The 22,529-nt window shown below is 41.8% G+C and overlaps 1 protein-coding gene across 10 annotated transcripts in view; it reads left to right on the forward strand.

Moving 5' to 3' along the window:
- LOC144498471 (plasma membrane calcium-transporting ATPase 1-like) overlaps positions 1–22,529 on the forward strand; it is a 111,691-nt gene that overhangs the window by 10,386 nt on the left and 78,776 nt on the right. For all 10 annotated transcript variants that reach the window (XR_013498707.1, XR_013498708.1, XM_078219637.1 and 7 more), the window contains exon 2: positions 15,724–16,139. Coding sequence is in view for 8 of the 10 variants with exons in the window: in XM_078219637.1 (XP_078075763.1) it covers positions 15,941–16,139 (199 nt within the window). In the remaining 2 variants the exon portion in view is untranslated. The remainder of the gene's footprint in view (positions 1–15,723; positions 16,140–22,529) is intronic.

Here is a 22,529-nt window from a genome sequence, read left to right on the forward strand (position 1 = left end):
TGACTCATTTCACCTTGAGCATAGTGTATGACACTAATATTTTCCCAAAGTAAGTTGTGCATGTTTTCTATATACTGAAATATTGAATAATTTTACAAACTAATTTAATGCTGTTTTTCACAACTGCTGAAACCTTAAGATTTATGTATCTTGATCTAATGGTATCTATTGAACCTTTGTCTTGATCTGAGATGTTCTACTGAAGGCAAGAGCAAAATGCATCAGTACTGGGGGAGTTGGTCATGCTGATTTATCGATTTCTTTTTTTAAGCTAACCAGAAAAACATTCATGGGTATTAATTTTCCCTCTTTGTATGTATTTTGCTTTCAGCCTGCCATCCCACCACCAAAAAGTGCACAGTAGGGTTCCAAAATGTGCTGATGTCTAGACTACCTGTTTTTCATTGGTGGAATTAATATTGGTCAAAATAATCCCTTGGGACCTTGTGCACACTTGAGGACAGAAGTGGCTTCAATTTAACATGCTGTAAAAGACCTCTCCTCAAAGACCAGTTCTCACTCGCACCATACTGCCACTGGAGCGTGAGCCTAGATTTTATGCTCCAGTCTGTGGAGTAGTATGTGAATCCCATTGGTGAAAACTGAGCCACAGCTGACAAATGCACCAAGTCTGGTTTACTGGTTTAAAACTGGAATTCTGTGAGAACCTGTGGTCATAATATGCTGTCGAAGATGGTACCTGCACAACTCCAGGAAACTTGTGATGCATGGTGCAGTGGACATAAATCAAAATGCTTAATGCTGCTTCCCATGTTTTTTTAGGTGGGTGGGAGAAGAGAATGAATGGAATAGTTTACAAATCAGTTACTTCTAAAATTGTGTTGCAGATCTTTTCTGAAGCATAACTTGGGTGACTGGCTGTTCAGAATTTAATCTAAATTTATCTTGTAGGTAGAGTTGTTTTGGGTGGTTCCACTTTTGACAATTACTTTGTGACCTTTCCCATTCTGCTTTGACTTGGGTACAAATGTATTGCACTGATGGCTTGAGTTCACTTTTTAGTGCTTTGAAAGCACCTTTTAAACGCTGGTTATTTTCTGCTCCATTGTACATTAATGTCTTGGGCCATTGCCTGTATTTCTCATTGACCTGCAAGGGACTTTTTGATCAAAGGTCCAATGCGCACAGTTTGGTAGATGAATTCAAATTCATTGCATTGAAGATTTTGTCAGCAGCTTGGTGGTGGCTTTTGTTTTTTGGTGAAATTGAGTTGTGGAATTTTTGGGGATTATTTAAAACCATTTATTCTCTTGCAAAAAAAAATTAAAGGTTGGACATTTTGTTTACTGCTTTTGGTTAAGATACCACCTTGATCAGAGTAACTAGCTGGGCCTCATTGTCAAGCCTCATCAAGGTGATTCTACAAACATTTTTTTTCTAGCTCCATGGACATCTCCGGCTTAGTCTCCAGATTCCTTCGGTTAACACTTGGACAAGACGGAAGGCCAATGCAGAACTATAACGCCAAGAATCTAATTTGAATAGAGTAGAAGGCAGCACCACTTCAGTTAAACATTAGACCCCACATTGAATACCACTGATTTCTCCAATAATTTTAAAGTAATAAATATTTCTGCAAGGAGGGGATTAGCATTTTGTTTACGAAATGTTGTGGCCTCCTGATTAAGGCAGGGTTGCTATCAGTTATAGAAGACTTCTGTGGGAGCTAGTCAACATTTCTATCTGAACCAATATCACTAAACTAAATTTATCTTCTGCTTTTGAAACCACACTGTGCAAATTAGCTGCCAGTTATCAACATTGCCACAGTGACAAGACTCCCACAGCACATCATTGCATTTGAACGGCTTTGGAATATACTGAAGTTTTGGGACACTGTTGTATAGAAAAATTCCCTTTCAGTTCTTTAAAAATCGTACTTTACTGCAACTACTGGAAAACCGGGGCTGGGCTGCTGAACCAATACTGACAACTCTCAATGTCTAACTTTTTACGTAGTAGTTTTATATGTAGAAAGTTACACAGCATTTGAGGCATAATTATAAGGCTTCTATGGGGTAGGGAATAATATATTGATCTGAACTGGGTTTTAAGGAGGGTTATAGAGGATGAGGGATTTGTAGGAAAACTTGCAGAACACCAGGCCTAACTATCTAAAGGTACAGATCCCAGTGGTCAATTTTACCCGTGCTCAGAACTAGGGCCTGACCTTTCCCTCCAATTGTAGCCTTTTAACTCATTGCTTGTTCTGCATGCCAGAAGTCTTGCTACCAAGTCAGTGGGCAGATCCACAAATATCACCTGTAGCTGCTACTTCAGCCAATGCTGCCTTTCCCCTTGTGCTGTGACTTTTAGTCTTCTCTGCAATATCACTTGCAGCTTTGAAGTTGGTAACCTAACCAGAGTGGACTCTTACTGAAAGTCTAAAGTGCAGTGTAGAATTCGTCCACCAGACGAATTTTGATTATCATATCCATGGGCAGAGTGATAACGCTATTAGTGAAATGATCTGTCATGAAAGACATGACTACTGTATTCAGAGACCCATGCCCAAGGATGCAACATTGAGTCCCCTTGAACATGTAGATGCCTTCCACGTGTTGCAACATTGCTACTGATTTCTCTGCCTCAACAAAAACAACTTGCATTTATTTTAATGTGGTGCATTTTTCTTGGAAGAAAAGTGTGTCCTCACTGAGCTATGTAAGAAGACATGGAGGTAAGTAGGTTCAAGTTTGCTCAATTACATGATTTTTGATTTGGGTGCACAAATGCTGTCATTGCTTCAGCTTTTTAAAATGGAAAGTTTTGGCAAATACAGAACGAGCATTGACTTTTGACTGGGTGTCAGCACATGAAAGAGCTGCTAGGAGAAATGTCTCTACACAGTTTAGAACCTGGAAAGCTTTGCCATAACAAGTGGTAGAGGCACAATTGCATCTTAAGAATATTGTAGAAGATGCATGGCAATGGAGTGGGCCAGGTAGTGGGTTTTGGATTGTTGTGGCAAAGGGCTGGCACAGGTGAGTTTAAGTGGCTTTCTACTTGTGTACTTTCCATAAGGTTTCTTTGGAATGAACCATTTCCATGCCTGAAGTTCCAACTTGAACTTAATTCCTCTGGATTTCTGCCTGTGGCTGGCATAAGAAGTAGCTGTCTTCATTCTGGTTACAATAACAGTAATGTGGCTAACTCTTAAACTGCCCTCCTGAAATGGCTTAGCAAGCCACTTGGTTGTATTCAAGCAGGTGGCTCGCCACCTTCTTGAGGGCAATTAGATGGTAAATAAATGCTCACCTTGCTAATGACACCTGTATCTATTCCATAAAGGAATTAAAAATCTTGCATCCATGTGCAAATAGCAACCAGCTTTTGCCCATAAGCGACATCAGTATATTGAATTTTCGTTTGAAATGGTAGTGAGGATTTCAAGGCCAGAATAGAACTTTTCCTTAACATCTTGGTCAGAGGAGAGGAACAAAACATGAGAACTAGGAGTAGGCCACTTGGCCCCTTGAACCTGTTCCGCCCACTGTTCAAGTTCATGGCTGATCTTTTAGTGGACTCGGCTCCACTTACTCGTCCACTTACCATAACCCTTAATTCTTTTACAGTTTAAAAAATCTATCTCTTTGACTTAAACATTCAACAAGGTAGCCTCAACTGCTTCACTGGGCAGGGAATTCCACATATTCACAACCCTTTGTGTGAAGAAGTTCCTCCTCAACTCAGCCCTAAATCTGCTCTCCCTTTTTTTGAGGCTATGCCAGTGAAAACAATCTCCCTCCTTCTTTCTTATTTATTCCCTTCATAATTTTGTTTCTATCAGCTCCCCCCTCATTCTTAATTCCAGTGAGTATAGTCCCAGTCTACTCAGTGTTTCCTCATAAGCCAACTCTGCAATTCATGTAGTAAATATTCTCTGCACCCCCTCCAGTGCCAGTCTATCCTTTCTCAAGTAAGGAGACCAAAACTGTGCACAGTATTCCAGGTGTGGCCTCACCAGCACCTTATACAACCCCTGTTTTAAACTCCATCCCTCTAGCAATGATTTGCCGCCTTAATTATTGCTGCACTGCAAACCAACTTTTAGTGAATCGTGCACAAGGACACCCAGGTCCCTCTGTACAGCAGCATGCTGCAATTTTTTACCATTTAAATAATAGTCCATTTTGCTGTTATTCCTACCAAAATGGATGACCTCACATTTACCAACATTGTACTCCATCTGCCAGACCCTCACCCACTCACTTAGATTATCTATATCCCTTTGCAGACTTTCAGCGTCCTCTGCACACTTTGCTCTGCCACTCATCTTAGTGTCATCTGCGAATTTTGACACACTACACTTAGTCCCCAACTCCAAAGCATTTATATAAATTGTAAACAATTGGGGTCCAACACTGATCCCTGAGACTCACCACTAGTCACCGATCGCCAACCAGAAAAACACCCACTTACCCCCACTCTTTGCTTTGTTAGTTATCCAATCCTCTACCATGGTAATGCATTACCCATAATGCTGTGCACCTTTATCTTATGCAGTAGCCTTTTGTGTGGCACCTTGTTGAATGCCTTCGGGAAATCCAAATAAGCCGTATCCACCGTATTCCCTGTTGTCCACTGTGCTCGTAATGTCTTCAAAGAATTCCACTAAATTAGTTAAACATGACCTGTCCTTCATGAGCCCTTGCTGTGCCTTACCAATGGGACAATTTCTATCCAGATGTCTTGCTATTTTTTCCTTGATAGATTCGAGCATTTTCCGCACTACAGAAGTTGAGCTAACTGGTCTGTAGTTACCCACCTTTTGTCTACCTTTTTTAAACAGTGGCATCACAGTTGCTGTTTACCAATCTGCCGGACCGTGCCAGAGTCCAGTGAATTTTGGTAAATTACTACGAGTGCATTTGCTGTTTTCCCCAGCCATCTCTTTTTATACCCTGGGATGCATTCCATCAGGGCCAGGAGACTTGTCTACCGTTAGCCCCATTAGCTTGCCCAACACTACTACTTTTAGTGCTGATGTTGGCATATTGGTTATGACTGAGCTGTATGTGATTGCCATGGCCCTTTCATTTGTATAACTGTGAATTCTGGAAGTGCATCCAAGAACCTATTCCAGATGGTAAAACCAACTGTGGAAATGGGATCACTGTTAGATTTTCCAGTAGCAGATGTATCCCAAGTGTTTGACAACAAAGACCTCCAAACCAACAGACATCCTAGTGTATGGAGCTATTGTCATCACACTTCTGTACTGCAGTTAGACTTGGACAATATCAGTGAGTCATAGAGAAACCCCATCAACAATGCCTCCACTGCATCCTCCCAATTTAGTGGGAAGACCATTGAATAAACACTAATGCTCTTGAGGTCAGCTCCACAAGCATTCGGGCAAAGTTCCTGCAGAATCAACTTCTCTGGATGGCTGAAAAATGTCTACCCCTGCCAGGTCCTGTTTTCACTACACTCTGGCTAGCATTCTGGGGAGGAAAAAAAAAGCTTCAAATACACTGAAGCTCTCCTTGAAGTTCAGCAGCATTGACTGGGAGGAGGTTGTTGCCATTGGGCTCTGCAGACCTGCTGCATCCAGCCATAATGGCGGTGGATAATTAAACAATTCATTGGAGGCTCCACCAATGGAAGAACCCAGCACAACAGTGCAAAAGATAAAACTGAAGCAGTCACAAATTCTTCAGCCAGAAGTGCCAAGTGGATGATCCATCTTTTCCTCTGGAGGTCCCCAGCATCACCAATGCCAGTCTCCAGCCCATTCAATTTACTCCATGATAGCAAGAAACAGCTGAAAGCACAGGATACTGCAAAAGTTATGGGCCCTGACAATATTCTGGCAACAGTCTTGAAGAGAAGACTTGTGCTCCAAAACTTGCTGCATCCCTACCCAAGCTGTTCCAGTACACCTATAAAACTGGTATCTATCCAACAGTGTTGAAAAGCCCAGGTATGGCCCATACACAAAGCAGGAAAAATCCAACCTGGCAGATTTGCCACTCCATGTAAAATGAGGGAAGGGGTCAGCAAGCAACACTTGCTTAGCAATAACCTCACTGATGATCAGTTTGGGTTCCACCAGAGTCACTCAGCTCCTGTCCTCATTACAACCTTGGTCCAAACATGGAAAAAAAGAGCTGAACTTGGTGAGTTTGAGAGTGACTGCCTTTGACATTGAGGCAGCACTTGACCGGGTACGGCATTGAGGAACCCTGGCAAAACTGGACTCCGTAGGAATCCGTGGAAACTCTGTTGGTTGGAGTCATACCTAGCACAAAGGAAGATGGCTCTCGGGGGTCAATCATCTCCATTCCTGCATGTCACTGCAGGGGTTTCTCAGGGTCCTAGGCCCAACCATCTTCAGCTGCTTCATCAATGACCTGTCAGAAATGGGGATGTGACTGGGCAATGTTCACACATTCGCAACTCGTACTGAAGCAGTTCATGTCAAATACAGCAAGACTTGGGGACAATATCCACAGGCTGACAGGCAAGTCACATTTGTCCCACAAGTGCCAGGCAATGACTACATCCAATGAGAGAATCTAACCGTAGCCCCTTGGCATTTAATGGCATTACCATCACTGAATCCTCCACTATCTACATCCTGGGATTACCATTAACCAGAAATTGGGCTAGACATGCAAATACTGTGGCTACAACAGCAGGTCAAAGGCTTCGAATTCTGCAGTGAGTAGCTCAATTTCTGACTCTCCAAAACCTGCCCAGCACCTACAAGTCAAGGGGTATGATGGAATACTTCCCACTTGGGTTGATGTGTACAGCAGTGACACCATCCAGGGCACAGCAGCTCATTTGATTGACACACCATCTACCACTACAGTGGCAGCAGCACGGACCATTTAGAGATGCACTGCAGCAACCCACCAAGGTTTCTTTGACAGTACCCTCCAAACTTGCTACCTCTATCATCCAGAAGGACAAAGTCAACAGAAATGTGGGAACCACGACCTGCAAGTTCCCTTCCAAGTCGCACCCCATCCTGACATGGACCTATATTGCCATTTGTTCATTGCTATTAGGTCAAAATCCAGGAACTCCCTAACAGCACTGCAGGTGTTCCTACAACACAGACTTAAGTTTATTAGTCACCAGTAAGGCTTGCATTAACACTGCAATGAAGTTATTGTGAAATTCCCCTAGTCGCCACACTCCGGCATCTGTTCAGGTCAATGCACCTAACCACATCTTTCAGACGATGGGAGGAAACTGGAGCACCCGGAGGAAACCCATGCAGACACGGAGAATGTGCAAACTCCACACAGTGATCCAAGCCGAGAACGGGGGGTTTTTGATCAAAGGTCCAATGCACACATAGTTTGAACTGGAGGACAGATGTAATTTTCAAAAAAACAAACCAATGACATAAGATCAAAGCTGCGTGGGAAGGGAGTGAAACGAGATGAATTCTTAGAGCAAGGGCTGAACGGCCTCTTTGCTGTAACCATTCCATGATCCATGCAGGTCTCTTTTTGCCTGTAGTTTTATAGTTCTGATATTTCACACCAATGTGCGCAAACGTCTACATGTCAAAAGTGCCGTTTGGTGTTGAGGCAGACTCAATGCTGCAATCCTTATTCCATATCGATTACATTTTCCACAGCAAACCTGTGAAAGGAACACTAAGACTGTAACTGAATACAGTTGAGCACAAATGTCAATGCACGATAAATCGCAATGTTGTTTGCTCTGTTGGAAAACTTCAGTATTCCCTGCTCCTGAAGTAGACAACTGACGCATCCTGTATACATCACCCAAGAATTAAATCCTAAACAATTGGCAGTTTATTACACTGGTCAGTAGGATCAACAGAAAAAGAAAACAAGAAAGCATTTCATTTACAATCCAATTGCATTGACCTGAATGGCAAGGTCAGAAGCTGCTTTCCAGGTCATCAGTTGTCCCTCAATTCTAGGATGATACCTGTTCAGGGTCATGTTTCTGCCATGCATCTTTCAGGTGACTGAACAGGCCAGCCTGCAGATCCCTGGGGCCCATAGAGCCTGAGAGTGGGATCCAGAGTGCTGGATATGTTTGCTTCCTTCCCTTCCACTGCTTTGCCGTATCATTCAGACGTTGTGTAAAGTGTGGCCAACTTGATTTTAAATTTACGTCGTGGGTGTTGCTGGCTAGGCCAGTGTTATTGGCCATTTCTTGTTGTCCTAGAAAAGGTAGAGGTGAGATGCATTCTTGAACCACTGCAGTCCCTGTAGTATAGGTATGAGGTGCAATTAGGGAGGGAGTTCCAGGATTTTGACCCAGTGACTGAAGGACGGCAATATATTTCCAAGTCAGGATGGTATGTGATTTGGTGGGGAATTTCTAGGTGGTGTTCCCCAGGGGTCTGTTGGATTTGTCTTTCTGGATGGTAGTGACTGTGGGTTTGGAGAGTACTGTCTCGGGAGCATTGAGTTCCTGCAGTGCATCTTGTAGATGGCGCACACTGCTGCTACTCTGCAGTGGTGGTGGAGGGAGTGAATGTTTGTTTACAGGATGTCAATCGAGCAGGATTTGTCCTGGGTGGTGTAGAGCTGCTTCAGTGTTGTTGAAGCTGCACTCAATTGGGGCAAGTGGAGAGTATGTCATCGCACTCCTGACTTGTGCCTTGAAGATGGGCAAACTATGGGGAGTGGAGGTGAGTTACCCGGCCAATTACAGCAAGCACATCATTGTTGGTTTCTGGGGCATCCAGATCAGTGTGTGCTTACTAGCCCGCTGGGGGAGTTGGCTGAACAATCTATCAGAAGGGGCAAGGGCAGTGATCAAGACACCAGCTGTAAGTAAAAGTGTGGGGTGGGGGAGTCTTTGCCCCCGGTAATTGGAAATGTGCAACATTTAAGGTCCAGGTAAAACAGCAGAAGATTCAGACATAAAACTGACCTAGGCAGGTGAAATTATAGCTTTTTTTTCCCCTTGGGATGTGGGTGTCGCCAAGACCAGCATTTATTACCTATCCCAAATTGGCTGTGGTAGTGAGCTGTCTGCTTAAATATGCAGCCCATCTGATGTAGGTACATCCATAGTGCTAGTTCACCCGAAGCATGGAAGAAATGCTTTCTCATCTCCCCTGTAATTCTTCTACCAATTATTTCAAATCTATGCCCCCTCGTCACTCACCCCTCTGCTAACGTAAATAGGCCCTTCCCATCCACTAACCAGGCCCCTCAATTTTGTACATGTCAATCAAATCTGCCCTTGGCCTCAGCTGTCCCAAGGAGATTAATCCCAGCCTATCCAATCCTTTCCTCAGAGCTGTATTGTTTTTTCTAGTGCTAGCACTCCCTTGCCTTTAACCTCCCCAGTGCATTACTTCACACTTCTCTGGGTTGAATTCCATTTGCCATTTTTCCACCCACCTGATTAGTCCATTGATATCGGTCTACAGCTGTTCTTCTTGCCATCAACCACATGGCCAATTTTTGTTGTCTGCAAACTTCTTAATCATTTCCCCTACATTTAGTTCGAATGATTAATCTGTACCACAAAAAACAGGGAACCTAATGCTAAGCCTTACAGAAACTCCCTCAATGGCATTTCGATCACAAACGCCTACCCTTTGTTTCCTGCCACTGAACCAATTTCCAGTTTGCTACATTCCCCTCGGTCCTGTGGGCTTTTTAAAAAATCACTCTTGACAACATAGGATTTTGTCAAAAGCTTTACTAAAATTCCTACCCTTAATCCTTGTTGCTACTTTAAATTCATTGACCCCATAGCAAATCCATGCTAACTGTCCTTGGTTAATCTGTGCCTCTGTGACAATTTATCTTGTCCCTCAGAACGGATTCCAATAATTTGCCCCTTCCAAGATCAGACTACCCTGTAAATCGATCTATCCTTAAATGTTTTTTAAACAAAAGTACAGCTTTAACAGACTTCAATCCTCTGTCACACCTGTATCCATTTGAGGATTGGTCAGTCACCTCCTTTCCTGTCTTCTTCCTCCCCTCTTTTCCCGGCCCCCAACACACTGTCATTTGGCCTTGATTTATCCACCTTTCAGGATGCTATCCTGTTATTGCTTCCCTATGCTTATTACATCCAATACTTCTCTCTCCTTCAACTATATGGCCTAGTGGTATTATTGCTAGACTGTTAATCTAGAAACTCAGCTCATGTTCTGGGGACGTGGGTTCGAATCCTGCCACGGCAATAAAACTCTACTGATCATGAAACCATTGTCAGGAAAACCCCATCTGGCTCATTTAGCATTTTTGATCTTTTTGAGTCCTACTCTTTATCCTCTTGCTCGTAATGTATTGATGAAACATTTTTTAGGTTCTCAACTTCTCATCTGCAATGGTAACGTAATTGAATGTCTGGGGTGATGGTTAGATTATCACATTGGAGATGGTCATTGCCTGGCATGTGATGTGAATGCTAGTTGGCATTTCTCAGTCCAAGTCTATGTTGTTCGGAAGGAGGCAAAAGGATTTCTTTTTTCTTGAATTTTTTTTGGAAAATACTGCATTTTGCTCCAATAGCCATTGATTGGAGTTCTTGATGATTTCCAGTCATACTTATGGATATACGTTTTCTACTTTTGGTAACCTGTTTTTCAATAACATGGTGGCATAAAGCAATTTAACACCATGTTGTGGCCTTTGTCTCATCAAACCATTTGAGTTCATGTTTTCATACTTCAGAGTATATATGTAAATGAAACTTTTAGATGCAACCTAATATCTGGATTCGGGTGACTTGGTCAAACTACAGCTGCAAGGCTTGAACAATTTGAGTGCATCAATAATTTAAGACCTTGTAATTCCATCTGACAATATCAGTTCAGATTTTAATGCAGTGAATGAAACTCAAAGGTTTGCTTTAAAATCGTTCTTGCAAGCAGTGAACTTAAGCTGTAACTTTGCATTGTATCACTGAGCTTCATAATTGCATATATAACTCTAGGATGTTGGTACTGAGAAATAGATTTGCTGAATATTGCAATACTTTATGCTGAGGCAATCAGAAACCTGATTGAGAACCATTTCTGGCCATGCGGGGAGGTGTTCCACTTTTAATTGGTTTGATTCTGACCTACCAGTGGTGCAGATTGCATCTGTCTGGTTCCAATGTTAACAATTTGAATAAATCAGCAAACAGTGCTGCTTTTGAGTCTGAGGTAACTTCAAGTTAAGATGATAGGCACTTCATCGTATGTTTGCTGCCAAATGATTCATTAAATCCATTTTGGGATAACAGCTGGTCAAGTTCTGTCCTGTAGTTTTACTAAATTTTTCCCATCTGAGACTTGTATGGCGTAGTTATTCAAATTCAGTATTAAACTGAGCTTGTTCATATAACTTAGTCGAGGCTTTCCTGGGACCATTTTAGTGAACTTTCCCTCCAATAAAACAGCAAATATGCAGGTGAAGGTTAAATCTTGTGTAGAGTGCAAGTAACGGTGTCACAATGGTTAGCACTGCTGCCTCAGCACCAGGGACCCGGGTTCAATTCCAGCCTCGGGTGACTACATTCTCCCGTGTCCGTGTGGGTTTGCTCCCACACTCCATAGATGTGCAGGTTAGGTGGATTGGCCATGCTAAATCGCCCCTTAGTGTTAGGGGGATTAGTGGGATAAATAGGTGGGGTTAAAGAGAGAGGGCCTGAGTGGAGTTGTTGTCAGTGTGGACTTGATGGGCCGAATGGCTGCCTTCCGCACTGCAGGGATTCTATGATTCTATTTGAATTTTCAGTGAATAATTTGCTGAGGGTTGATTGAACGAACCTTGTATTTTATCTTTCCCAACATGCATGAAAGCTCCAGGCTTCCAATTGCAACATGCTTGGAATTCTTGCTGAATTGCTTGTTCACTGTTGATACATAGTACCAACAAAGTGTAACATGTGTTACCTTGCATTGAGATATCGTGTTTGTACTTGAACCTTATTAGTGAAGGATAAATATAAATAACCAGCCATGTAATCAAACCAATGCTAGTGAATTATATATTGAACTGTGTTTCCATTATTGAATGCTAATACCCAGAAGTACTGGCTCCCTTCAGGGCAGTGGGGTTGCATCTATTGAGCAGTGTGGCACTGATTTGAGTTTTCCCTCCAGGCCAGAATACATTTTCACATTTTGTATTCTGCATGTTTGTGCCACCATACTTGCAGCTCATCCATTTGATCTTTTAAGGATGGTGTAGGAGTACCAGCTTCCTGTATGGTTAACCAATTTCCTCTATGGTGTACCAGTTTCCTCTGGCCGTGTGTCAACCTAAACATTTTCAAACCAGTAACTAGACCATACTTAATGGTGGAGACCAAAATAATACTTGCTATCCTCTTCAAGCTACTCCAGTTTTAGTAGCATTGCATGTGATGTCACCATGTATATGTATATCATTTCAGGAAGGGTGTAAAAAGAACAGCTGTTCTAGAAAAACATTCCTTCACTCAAAAAAGAAAATATTAAATGTTGAATCCATATTTGATGAAGCATATAAATATGCCTAACTTACAGTCTGTATGTAGCAGCCATCACTATGCAAAAGCCGAAGTTTGCTACTGCTGAGCAGATAACATTTCAGTCTATGTACTAACTGATCCTGATGAGGGGCTTTCATCCCATTTCCCTTCAATGTTGAGAGCTGGAAAAGTTGTGTTTTCACATTTGAACTCTGAATTAATCTTGGATTAATTGAGTGAGATGGAGTTGTGACATCCTGACAGTTTCTTTGAGCTTCTGTTGTTGAGGTATATCGATGCTTCATGAGTTCTCTATTCCTGGCACTCGGGCAGACTTGGATCAAGTATGACCTGTTCCAGATATAAATTAAAGCTCCCTCTGCTGTGACTCAGGTGACTTGATCACCTCTTGCACTGGTGTCATTTCTATTTTTGACACCAGCTATATTTGTACTCAGACAATTTGTGGATAGTTTGTTTTAATGGTCCAACTTTTATATTTTAAAACCAAGTTATTGGATTCACTAATGTTTATGTAGACTTCTGAGGAGGCACACGTGGTATGTTGGCACCTGGCCTGAAATGTAACGGTGGAGTTCAGCCTTTCCTTGCCTCTCTTACCACTTTGCTGTGGATAGCAATGCAATTTCATGTACAGCTTGGGCAGCACGCATCAGACATTGGCCTCTGAAATATCTCCACTGCAGCAGCCTCCACGATGTGGCAGATGACAATTCTTTAATGGCTTTGTCTTTGCCAATGCACATGGAATGCTGACTGATTTTTAAAATAAGATCTGTACAATATACTAATCTCCAGTGGATCACTTTAATACTTCATGTGGTTATTGCTGCCATGATGATCTCCTTTAATGCTCTTTTTTTATGCAAGATATATGGTTGGCACCCAAAATAAGACATTTGAGGCTTGCTTTATGAATATTTAAGCTTTGCTAATTTTTAACTTTCAGCCTGATAGCTGCTTTAATTGCTTGTTTGTAGAGGAATTTTATTTTTCTTGACAAGTCAAGTGGTTTCTGGGTATACTTCTGCCTTGATGCACTCCAAGTAAAGTTGGCAAATCTTCAATGTTAGAGACATTGAGGTGTTAGATAAACTTGAAAATGAAATGGCTGGAGGGGGGAGGGGAGTGAGTCGGTCAGTGAAAAGGAGCTGGGTTCACAGGACTTTTTAAAAACTGAAAATTTCTTGTCGCAATATTTTGAATCTGGTTGCAAATTATGAACTGTCTTCTGAAATTCCGGTTAAATGCAGGTCCGTATTTTCAACATCTTCCTCTGGTTTGTTACCCATTCATGGTATTAATAAAATAACTGCAAATTGGTAGATTATTTTGAGAATCTAGTAAGTCTGCAGTTCTAAAGACTGGCGTATATTAATCGATGGGGGAGAGGAAAGGGAGCAATAGATGGATCTCGATGTAAACATAGCCTAGAGTCCGACATCAAAACAAGTTCTGTGATTGCACAATTCAAACTTTGCAAGGGTTGTATAATCTGTTTTGATGTCTGATTTGAACTGCATCCTCTGCAGCTAACCCTCTTTAATTCTATATTGGACTTGCTGTGTCAGAGGAACCTACTCTAGTTTGAATCTCTGAACAGTTTGTAGCCTTGTTTTGAGCACTTAAATAAGGCCATATCTCAATCAGGTGAGACCCCTCACTTCTGCTGAGGGCTGTTTTGAATGTGTAGTGCAGAATCTTTTACTAGCTATTTTTAAATAGCTTAAGTGTCCTATATCCAAGCTGATTCCGTTAAATGTACTTGGGTGAAAATTGAGGTATCCACTCACTGCCTCCATTTTTAAAAAAAGCCCTAATTTGGGCACATGCTTGCATTTCCGTGCTTATCAAACTGACTCCAGGCTGTGTGAAGTAATTTATGAGCTACTAAGCTTTGCATTCCGATGAGACACGAGGACAAGCAGCACAAAGTGGAGGTGCACAGGAAGTGTTCCATGTATATATTCCATGTGTGCATATGAAGTACCGAGTGAATATTAATATTCTTGGGGAAGCACCAAAATGCAAGTCCCCATGTGAGGTTTCTGTTTTGCTGTTCACTTTCCTCAGCCGCTTCCTCTTTCCTGGCTACTCCAAATGTACATGACCAAAGGATCATCTAATTGAAGAACATATTTTCCAAACTTTAATTTGATGGTTTGGCTATTGAAACGGTCTACATTTCCAGTGTTTCCTATGCTAAGCAGGGTGCTGAGCAAATGCATGCTTCAACAGATCTATCTCATACTTGTATTCATGCTAATCAGGCCAGATCTCAAATTCCTGCTGAGCTCTGTTTTGAACTTGTACTACAAGAAAAGTTCCTGAATTATTCCTCCTCTGCCTTCATTAAGGGGGTGATTCCAGAATAAATAACAGCCTTTAAAAAGAAATGATTTGTGTCCACTGTAAAGCCTTCTAATGAGCAGTAGTAGATGTTTCCTTGTCATGTGAATTAAAATTTCAAATATGTAGATGGGCATTTCTCCCCTAAATGTATTGCTTGTGGAGACGGAGGAGAATTAACACTGATTTTAATGTGACAGGTTTAGTACTTTTTATTTTGAGATGGATTTGCATCATAAAATGTGGATGCTTTAGTGAGGTGCAACATAGGCTAAAGGGCATGGTGTTGGGAGTGAATGAAACTACACATAGAAAGGTGGGGTTGTAAAGGAAAAAATATATATAGGTGCTCAAAATCATGAGGGGTCTAATTGGAGAGGATCCCATTGTCAGTGGGATTCAGAACTAGAGAACACAAGTGATCGTAAAGCACTATTTATATTTTGTATGCTGTGGTTATGATCTGGAATGCACAGCCTGAAAGGGTACTAGAGGCAGAATCAGTTGTAGCTTTCAAAATGGAATTGAAAAAGCACCTGAAGGGGGAAAATAATTGCAGGGCAGTGGGAAAAGATGAGTTACTCTTGCAGAGAACTGGCTAGGCCACAATAGGCCAAATGGTCTCCTGTACTGGTCCTTCAAGCTGCCTGAATTGTCAGGCATCTGAGTCTGAACTCGGGTTCCCAAGTATGATGTGCTCACTACTCGGAAATGAGGATTCCCATACTGGTATCGACTAGAGGGATTTATTTTTTAAGAAACCCGATGTGAAGGATTTCACATTGACTTGGTGGGATTCTGTTATGTTTGTGGTGATTCGCGAGTCAAATGGAACAATCTATTGCGGACATGTTTTTAAAAAAAAAATCAAGTTTCTGTTTGTGTATAAATGTTAACTAAATTTATAACTTTATTTTGCAGAGTACTTGAACTAAAGGATTGCATAAAAGCCAGTGAACATGGAAGCTCGTCATTGGTCAAATATTGGGATTTTTAAGTGATCACATGGGACGATATGCACTTCCTTTACTGATCAACGGTATCTGGAGGAATTACACTTGGAGTCTGTAATTTGGCACGATTATCGCAAAGTTTTTTTTTTGCCACCTCAAAAGATTTTGCATAAGGATTCTCAAACATGGGTGACATGAATAATACAGTGAAGTACCTTCCGAGGAAAACAATAGATGATCACAATGAAGGGCAGTTTGGCTGCACACTTATGGAGCTACGTGATCTTATGGAACTGCGATCTGTAGATGCTGTACACAAGATAGAAGAGTGTTATGGGGATGTCGCAGGACTTTGTACAAGGTTGAAAACTTCACCTATAGAAGGTAAATTCTTCGCTCACTATTGCAAGTATTCATCATATTAAAACTAATGCAGTTGGAAGCTTGTTCTGAGAATTACTGTTGTATTGTCTTAGATTCAATCTAATGTTCATTAGTACCATCTGAGTCATAGAGTCGGAGGTTTACAGCCTGGAAACAGGCCCAACTTGTCCATGCCACCTTTTTTTTTAAACGATTAAGCTAGTCCCAATTGGCTGTGTTTGGCTCATATCCCCGATAGCCATCTTACCCATGTAACTGTCTAAACGCTTTTTAAAAGATAATTGTACCTGCCTCTAATACTACCTCTGGCAGCTTGTTCCAGACACTCACCACCCTCTGAAAAAACTGCCCCTCTGGACCCTTGTGTATCTCTCCCCTCTCGCCTTTATTTTTAGACTCTCCTACCTTTGAGAAAAGATATTGACTATCCAGCTGATCTATGCCTTTCATTATTTTATGGACTTCTATAAGATCACCCCTCAACCTTCTACGCTCCAGAGAAAAAAGTCCCATTCTATTCAGCCTCTCCTTTATAACTCAAACCATCAAGTCCCAGTAGCACCCTAGTAAATCTCTTCTGCACTCTTTCTAGTTTAATAATATCCTTTCTATAATAGGGTGACCAGAACTTTACGCAGTATTCCAAGTGTGGCCTTACCAATGTCTTGTATAACTTCAAAAAGACGTCCCAACTCCTGTATTCAAAGTTCTGACCAATGAGATCATCTTTTAGTATCATTGTGGGATGCTCAACTGATTTGGTAAAGCAGGGCATTATCTTGGTGCCTTTGCGAAGGGTGGCATCACTTTGCTATTCCACTAGAATATATTTCCCTAAGCCCTGGTGTGGGGCAGGAAGCCTTGTATTTGCTCTTTTATGTTCCTCCTTGGCTTTCTGCTAGTATTTCCCAATTCTAAAATGGACCTGTAACTTTGCATCTGTTAAAACATTGGGAGCATCTGGTGGGATTGGTCAATAGAAGACAAATGATGTGAAAGAGTAAAATTGGGGATAATTAGTTCAATCTGTAGCCATTCTGTATTGGAGGGTACCTGAGATCGGGAACCAATGTTGAAAACTTAATTAGGATGATTACATTCTGGGAAATATTTATAAATTTCTGGGCAGCAGCTAGTTGCAGAGATTTACCATAATGGTTCCAGGGTCATGAGGGATTTTGGCTTCAAGATTAGTTTGGTGAAATGGGACTATTCTTGGAACAAAAGAGATTGAGGGCAGTTTTAATAGGTGTACAGTATTGGCTAAGATAGAAAAGGAAATCTTCCCATTAGCTGATGGTACCAAGATGGGGTGGGGGAACAGGATTTAAGATTTTAAGAACATTCTTGCTTGTTATCTGTGGGTGATAAAACGGATAACTTGGTTCCTGACATTTTGCAATACTTGGCATGGTACTCCCAACTAGTGAGCAAGTAAAAAGGTGAGGAAGAATGTAAAGATGGTTGAATCTGAGTGTTGTAAGGAATAATACTTAACAAATTTTGATACATAGCTGCAAGAATTGGTTTCTCTTCCAAAGATCAGATAGGATTCATTCTTTTCTTTCTCAACACTGTTTTCGTAAAATGGTTCTACAATGATCAGATGATACTCTTAAGAGTCAGATGATTACAGCATGGAAACAGGCCCTCAGCCCAACTTGTCCATGCTGCCCTTATTTCTGATTTTAAATAAGGTTAATACAGTTTTAATACTATGTTTTAAATAAACCCACATGTGACTAATTTTGAATTGAATGAAGGTTAAACAGCTCAATTGATCTGAAATTAACAGTTATCGCTGAAGAGTTATGCATTGGTGCATTTTGTGCTGCTCCATTGTTCAGTGTGTTCCCCAGCAGGTACACTTAGTTTACCCTTCCAACAAGTTTTTCAATCACTATCAGATTGAATATGCCAGGTGTTAGAAATCGCAGGCAGGAAATACTGGGAACGTTCCAGTCAGGAGAACAAAACATTTTAATGTTTCAGTACAGTAACTATCAGAACTGTTTTCTCTCCATGTTGCTTGGACCTAAATATCTCCAGCATTTTCAGAGAATAAGAAGACTTGCTGTCCAGATTAGGACTAAGCCAGAAAATCTATTATATTCAAATTCAGGCTCTCCTTGCAGATGTGAGACTTGCATTTCTATACCTTTAACAACCACTGTTTCGACCATTTTACAGCCAGTAATACTTTTTGATGTGTAGTTACTGTTGTAATGTAGGAAGTGCAGCAGCCAATTTGTGCACAGCAAGCTCCTTTTTTTGATTTGAGGGCTAAATGTTGACCAGGATGACGGGAGTACCTCACACTCCTCTTTGAAATGGTGCTTATGGGATTTTTTGCATCCACCTTGGGGGACAGAGCGGCCATCAGTTTAAAGTCTCCTCTGAAATTAAGCACCTCCAATGCAACACTCCCTCAGTACTGCACTGTAGTACCAGCCTAGATTTTTGTGCTCAAATGCTAGGGTCTGATTTGAACCCACAGTCTTCAGGTTGTGCTACCAATTGAGCCTCAACTGTAATTATTCACATGGCTACTACATTAAGTCTGATTTTAAACCTTGCATAGCTTCTGTACCTATAGAATGTGTTGACAAAGCATCAGATGCTGCTGCAGAAGTTACTAATGGCCTTGAACCAAATTGTTATAGTTTACAAGACTTAGATTTGAGCAAATTCAGGAAGCTGGTCAAATATTAAAATAAGCTAACAGTTAAGAATTCTTTATCTATGGCAGCATCAACTTTACATCTCTGGATATCTCATTGCTGATTAATGTGGATGACTGTCTCAGATCTGGTGTTCAAATTAGCACCTTTTAATGCATCCTGAACACTTTGATACTTTTTGTAATAAGTGTAGAAATTTGCAGATCATTATGACCCAGCAAATTCCGATTCCATAATAGACTAGTCCTCACTCTCTGCAATCACAGGTATTTCATAGTGAGACGGGAGAGTACTTTATATGTCCTTTGTGCTCAAAATGGTACCGTCTTTCCCAGGGTTTCTCGGTTGCCCTCCTCTGGGAAAGCTGAATAAAAATTGAGTCGTGTGCATGCTGAAGAATATGCTGATCAGTGAGCTTTCCAGGCTCTGTTGTTCATTATATTTATAGGCTGCCATCAAAAGAAGACTAGTGGGTTGTCTGGTGCAAATCAAGAGTTTCCCATCTTCCAAGTGAGTGTAGCCATGACTTAATACCCACTTAATTGTGATCCTAAAATTATCACAGTTCTCAATGGGTGGTTTCATAAGTTCAGCTGCTTAATGGATTTGGTTCCCAGTTCATTAGCTGATCTTGGTTGAGTTGATGGCTGAGTTTGATGGACTGGTTTCCTTTCCTTGATGGCTATCCAGCAACTCCCACTTGCCATGGCAGTAATGAAAGCAGGATTGTGATTGACCAAGAACTCATTTGTCAAAGCATCACCAAAATTGGTCATAAAGATATGAATTTGAATGGTCACTAATTGAACGGGAAGTGACCTGTTGTCTGGAACCTCTACCCATCAAAGCTCGAAGGGATGTGATTTGTAGACCTCCTTCAGGTCAGGAGCAAAGAAGCTTTATTTTCTCTGGGCTTTATACTGTTAGAATATTTTTCCAACATTGAATTCTGATAATTGGATCTGGTTTTCAGATTTGGGTTGCAAACAGTCTTTTAACCAATATCTGCATGGTTTTTCTACAGGTGACTCCTGTCTCATGGAAAATCTCAGGCCTCCCTTCCATGTTGCTCTACGCCAAAACACGCTTTCTGCTCTTTAGGTGACCGCTGGGTTTTAGAAGTCAGGATATGTGGTGGCGATATTTTTAAGGGGTCTCAGGTGCCACATAGCCTCTTGGTTTTGCATCTTACAACTTTAGCTTAACATTTGAGTCTACTTTTCCCCCCTCATGGCACAGACAATCCTGGTGGGGATCCTAGCACAGAGGCATTTAATGTTTGTATATTTGGCCTTAATTAACCATTTGTGATTATTGACTTCCACATCTTTTATTCATTTGCTGGCTAGACCAGCATTTATTGTCCTCTTAAGGTGCCCATCCTAATTGCCCTCAAAGGTGGTGGTCTGTTGCCACCTTGAACCTCTGCAGTCCCTGTGGTGTCCATTCATAGAGTGGATGGACTGGTTTCATAGTGTCCATCCATAGAGTTCCAGGATTTTGACCTAGCGACAGTGAGGGAACAACTATAAAGTTCCAAGTCAGGATGGTTGAGTGGCGTGAAGGTGTTCCCATGTCTGTTGCTCTTCCTTCTCGATGGTAGCAGTTATGAGTTGAGTCTTGGTGAGTCCCTGCACTAAAACTAGTAGATGGTATGCTGCCACTATGTCAGTAGTTGTGGGAGTGAATGTTTGCAGGTGGGCATCAATCAAATGGGCTACTTTGTCCTCTGAGTTTCTTGTTTTGTTTTTTGAAGCTGTATTTATCCAGGCAAGTGGCGAAACTTGTGGGGCGGCACAGTGGTTAGCACTGCTGCCTCGCAGTGCCAGGGACCTAAATTGGATTGGAGTCCAGATCTCCAGGGCATCATTCGAATCAATTGGCTGTTTCTCCCCTTCCCTACCACAGTCACCAAACCGGAAGAGAATACTCCTGTTTCTATTTCCAGTCAACTGATGTCAAGTTGAGCATGTATTGGTTCTCTTCCTTTATTGAAAGGAAATAGTGTTTGACAAATTTATTCTTTTTTTTTGAGGTTGGAACCAGTTGGTGTATACCTGGATTTCCAAAAAGCATTTGATTAAGTGCCACCACACAAAGTTAATAGGCTCATGGAATTGGGGATAATATATTAGCATGGATAGAAGATTGGTTAATGGACACCAAGCAAAGAGTAGGCATAAATAGGGTACTTCCCTTAGGCTGTGACTAGTGCCACATGGATCATTACTGGTGCCTCAGCTATTTACGAGCTGTTAGTGCCTTTGAAGGCAGTGTAGTCCACAAATGGGCAGGATTGCAAGCTGCGAGGAGGACATAAGCTGCAGAGAGATATAGACATGTTGCCCAATTCCCCGAACAAGGGGGGAAGTAGGTTATTCACTTTGGATAAGGAAAATAGAAAAACAGAATTTTTGTAAGGGTGCAAAACATGTAAATGTTGACATTTGAAGACTGGGTGTGCTCTGGGTTGACCAACTGCCCCAGAATTTACATATTGCCCTGATTTCAAGATGGTAGTACTAGGATGTGTATCCAGGACAATTTGTCCTGTACTTGTAAGGTTTGAACTTGCCTCATTCGCACTATGCTGTGCTCTCCGTCCTGCACACTTCACCATATTTGGCCGTAGGCTGATCTCCTTAATGTGCTTGTACTAGGAACATGCAATTAGCATGCAAACGTAGCAAGCTACTAATTAATTGTCATGTTGGCCTTTTTGCAAGGGGAGCGGAATGTAAGAATCAAGAAATCAAGCTGCAGTGATGCCATGTTTGTGCAGTTTGAGTCAGTGCAGAAAAGGCCCTTCCCGTCAAGTCTGCACTGACAATTACCACGTAAGTAGCACTTATCCCAATTTCCAGCCATTCAAGGAATGGAAAATTTCAAGCGCTCATCCAAATACTTTTGAAGGTTGTCAGGTTTCCAACCTCCACTACCTTCCCAGGCAGTGCATTCCAGATTGAGTGAGAATATTTTTCTCTCAAATGCCCTCTGAATCATCTGCCCTTCACCCTAAAATTATGCCTCCTCATGATTGACCCCTCAGCCAAGGGGAATAGCTGCTTCCTATTTACCCTGTCCATACTCCTCATAATCTCATACACCTCAATCATGTCCCCCCCTTGGCCTTCTCCGCTTAAAGAAAGCAAGCCTATCCGGTCTCTCCTTTATAGCTCAAATGCTCCATTCCAGGTAACATCTGAGTGAAGAATCTCCCCTAGGCCGCCTCTAGTGCAATCATATCGTTCCTATATTGAAGAGACCAGAACTGCACATAAAAGGTAAAGTCGCCATAGTCCCAAATAACTATTGGCTGACTGGTGATTTAACCTGAGAATTGCCACATGCCAGGCAAGGAGCAATGTTGAGCAGGCAGGCCCTTAATGAACTAGGGTGGCACAGTGGTTAGTACAGCTGCCTCACAGTGCCAATCACCCGGGTTCAAGTCCACCCTTGGACTTTCTGTATGGAGTTTGCATGTTCTCCCCATGTCTGCATGGGTTTCTGCTGGGTGCTCCAGTTTCTTCCCACAGTCCAAAGATGTGTGGGTTAGGTTGATTGGCCATGCTAAATTGTCCCTGTGTGTCAAAGGATTAGAGTAAATACGTGGGGTTACGGGGATTGGATCTGGGTAGGATTGTTGTTGTTGCAGGTTTGATGGGCCGAATGGCCTCGTTCTGCACTGTAGGGAATTCTATTCTATGAA

This window comes from Mustelus asterias, chromosome 9, assembly GCF_964213995.1.
Source record: "Mustelus asterias chromosome 9, sMusAst1.hap1.1, whole genome shotgun sequence".
In the NCBI taxonomy this organism is placed as follows: domain Eukaryota; kingdom Metazoa; phylum Chordata; class Chondrichthyes; order Carcharhiniformes; family Triakidae; genus Mustelus; species Mustelus asterias.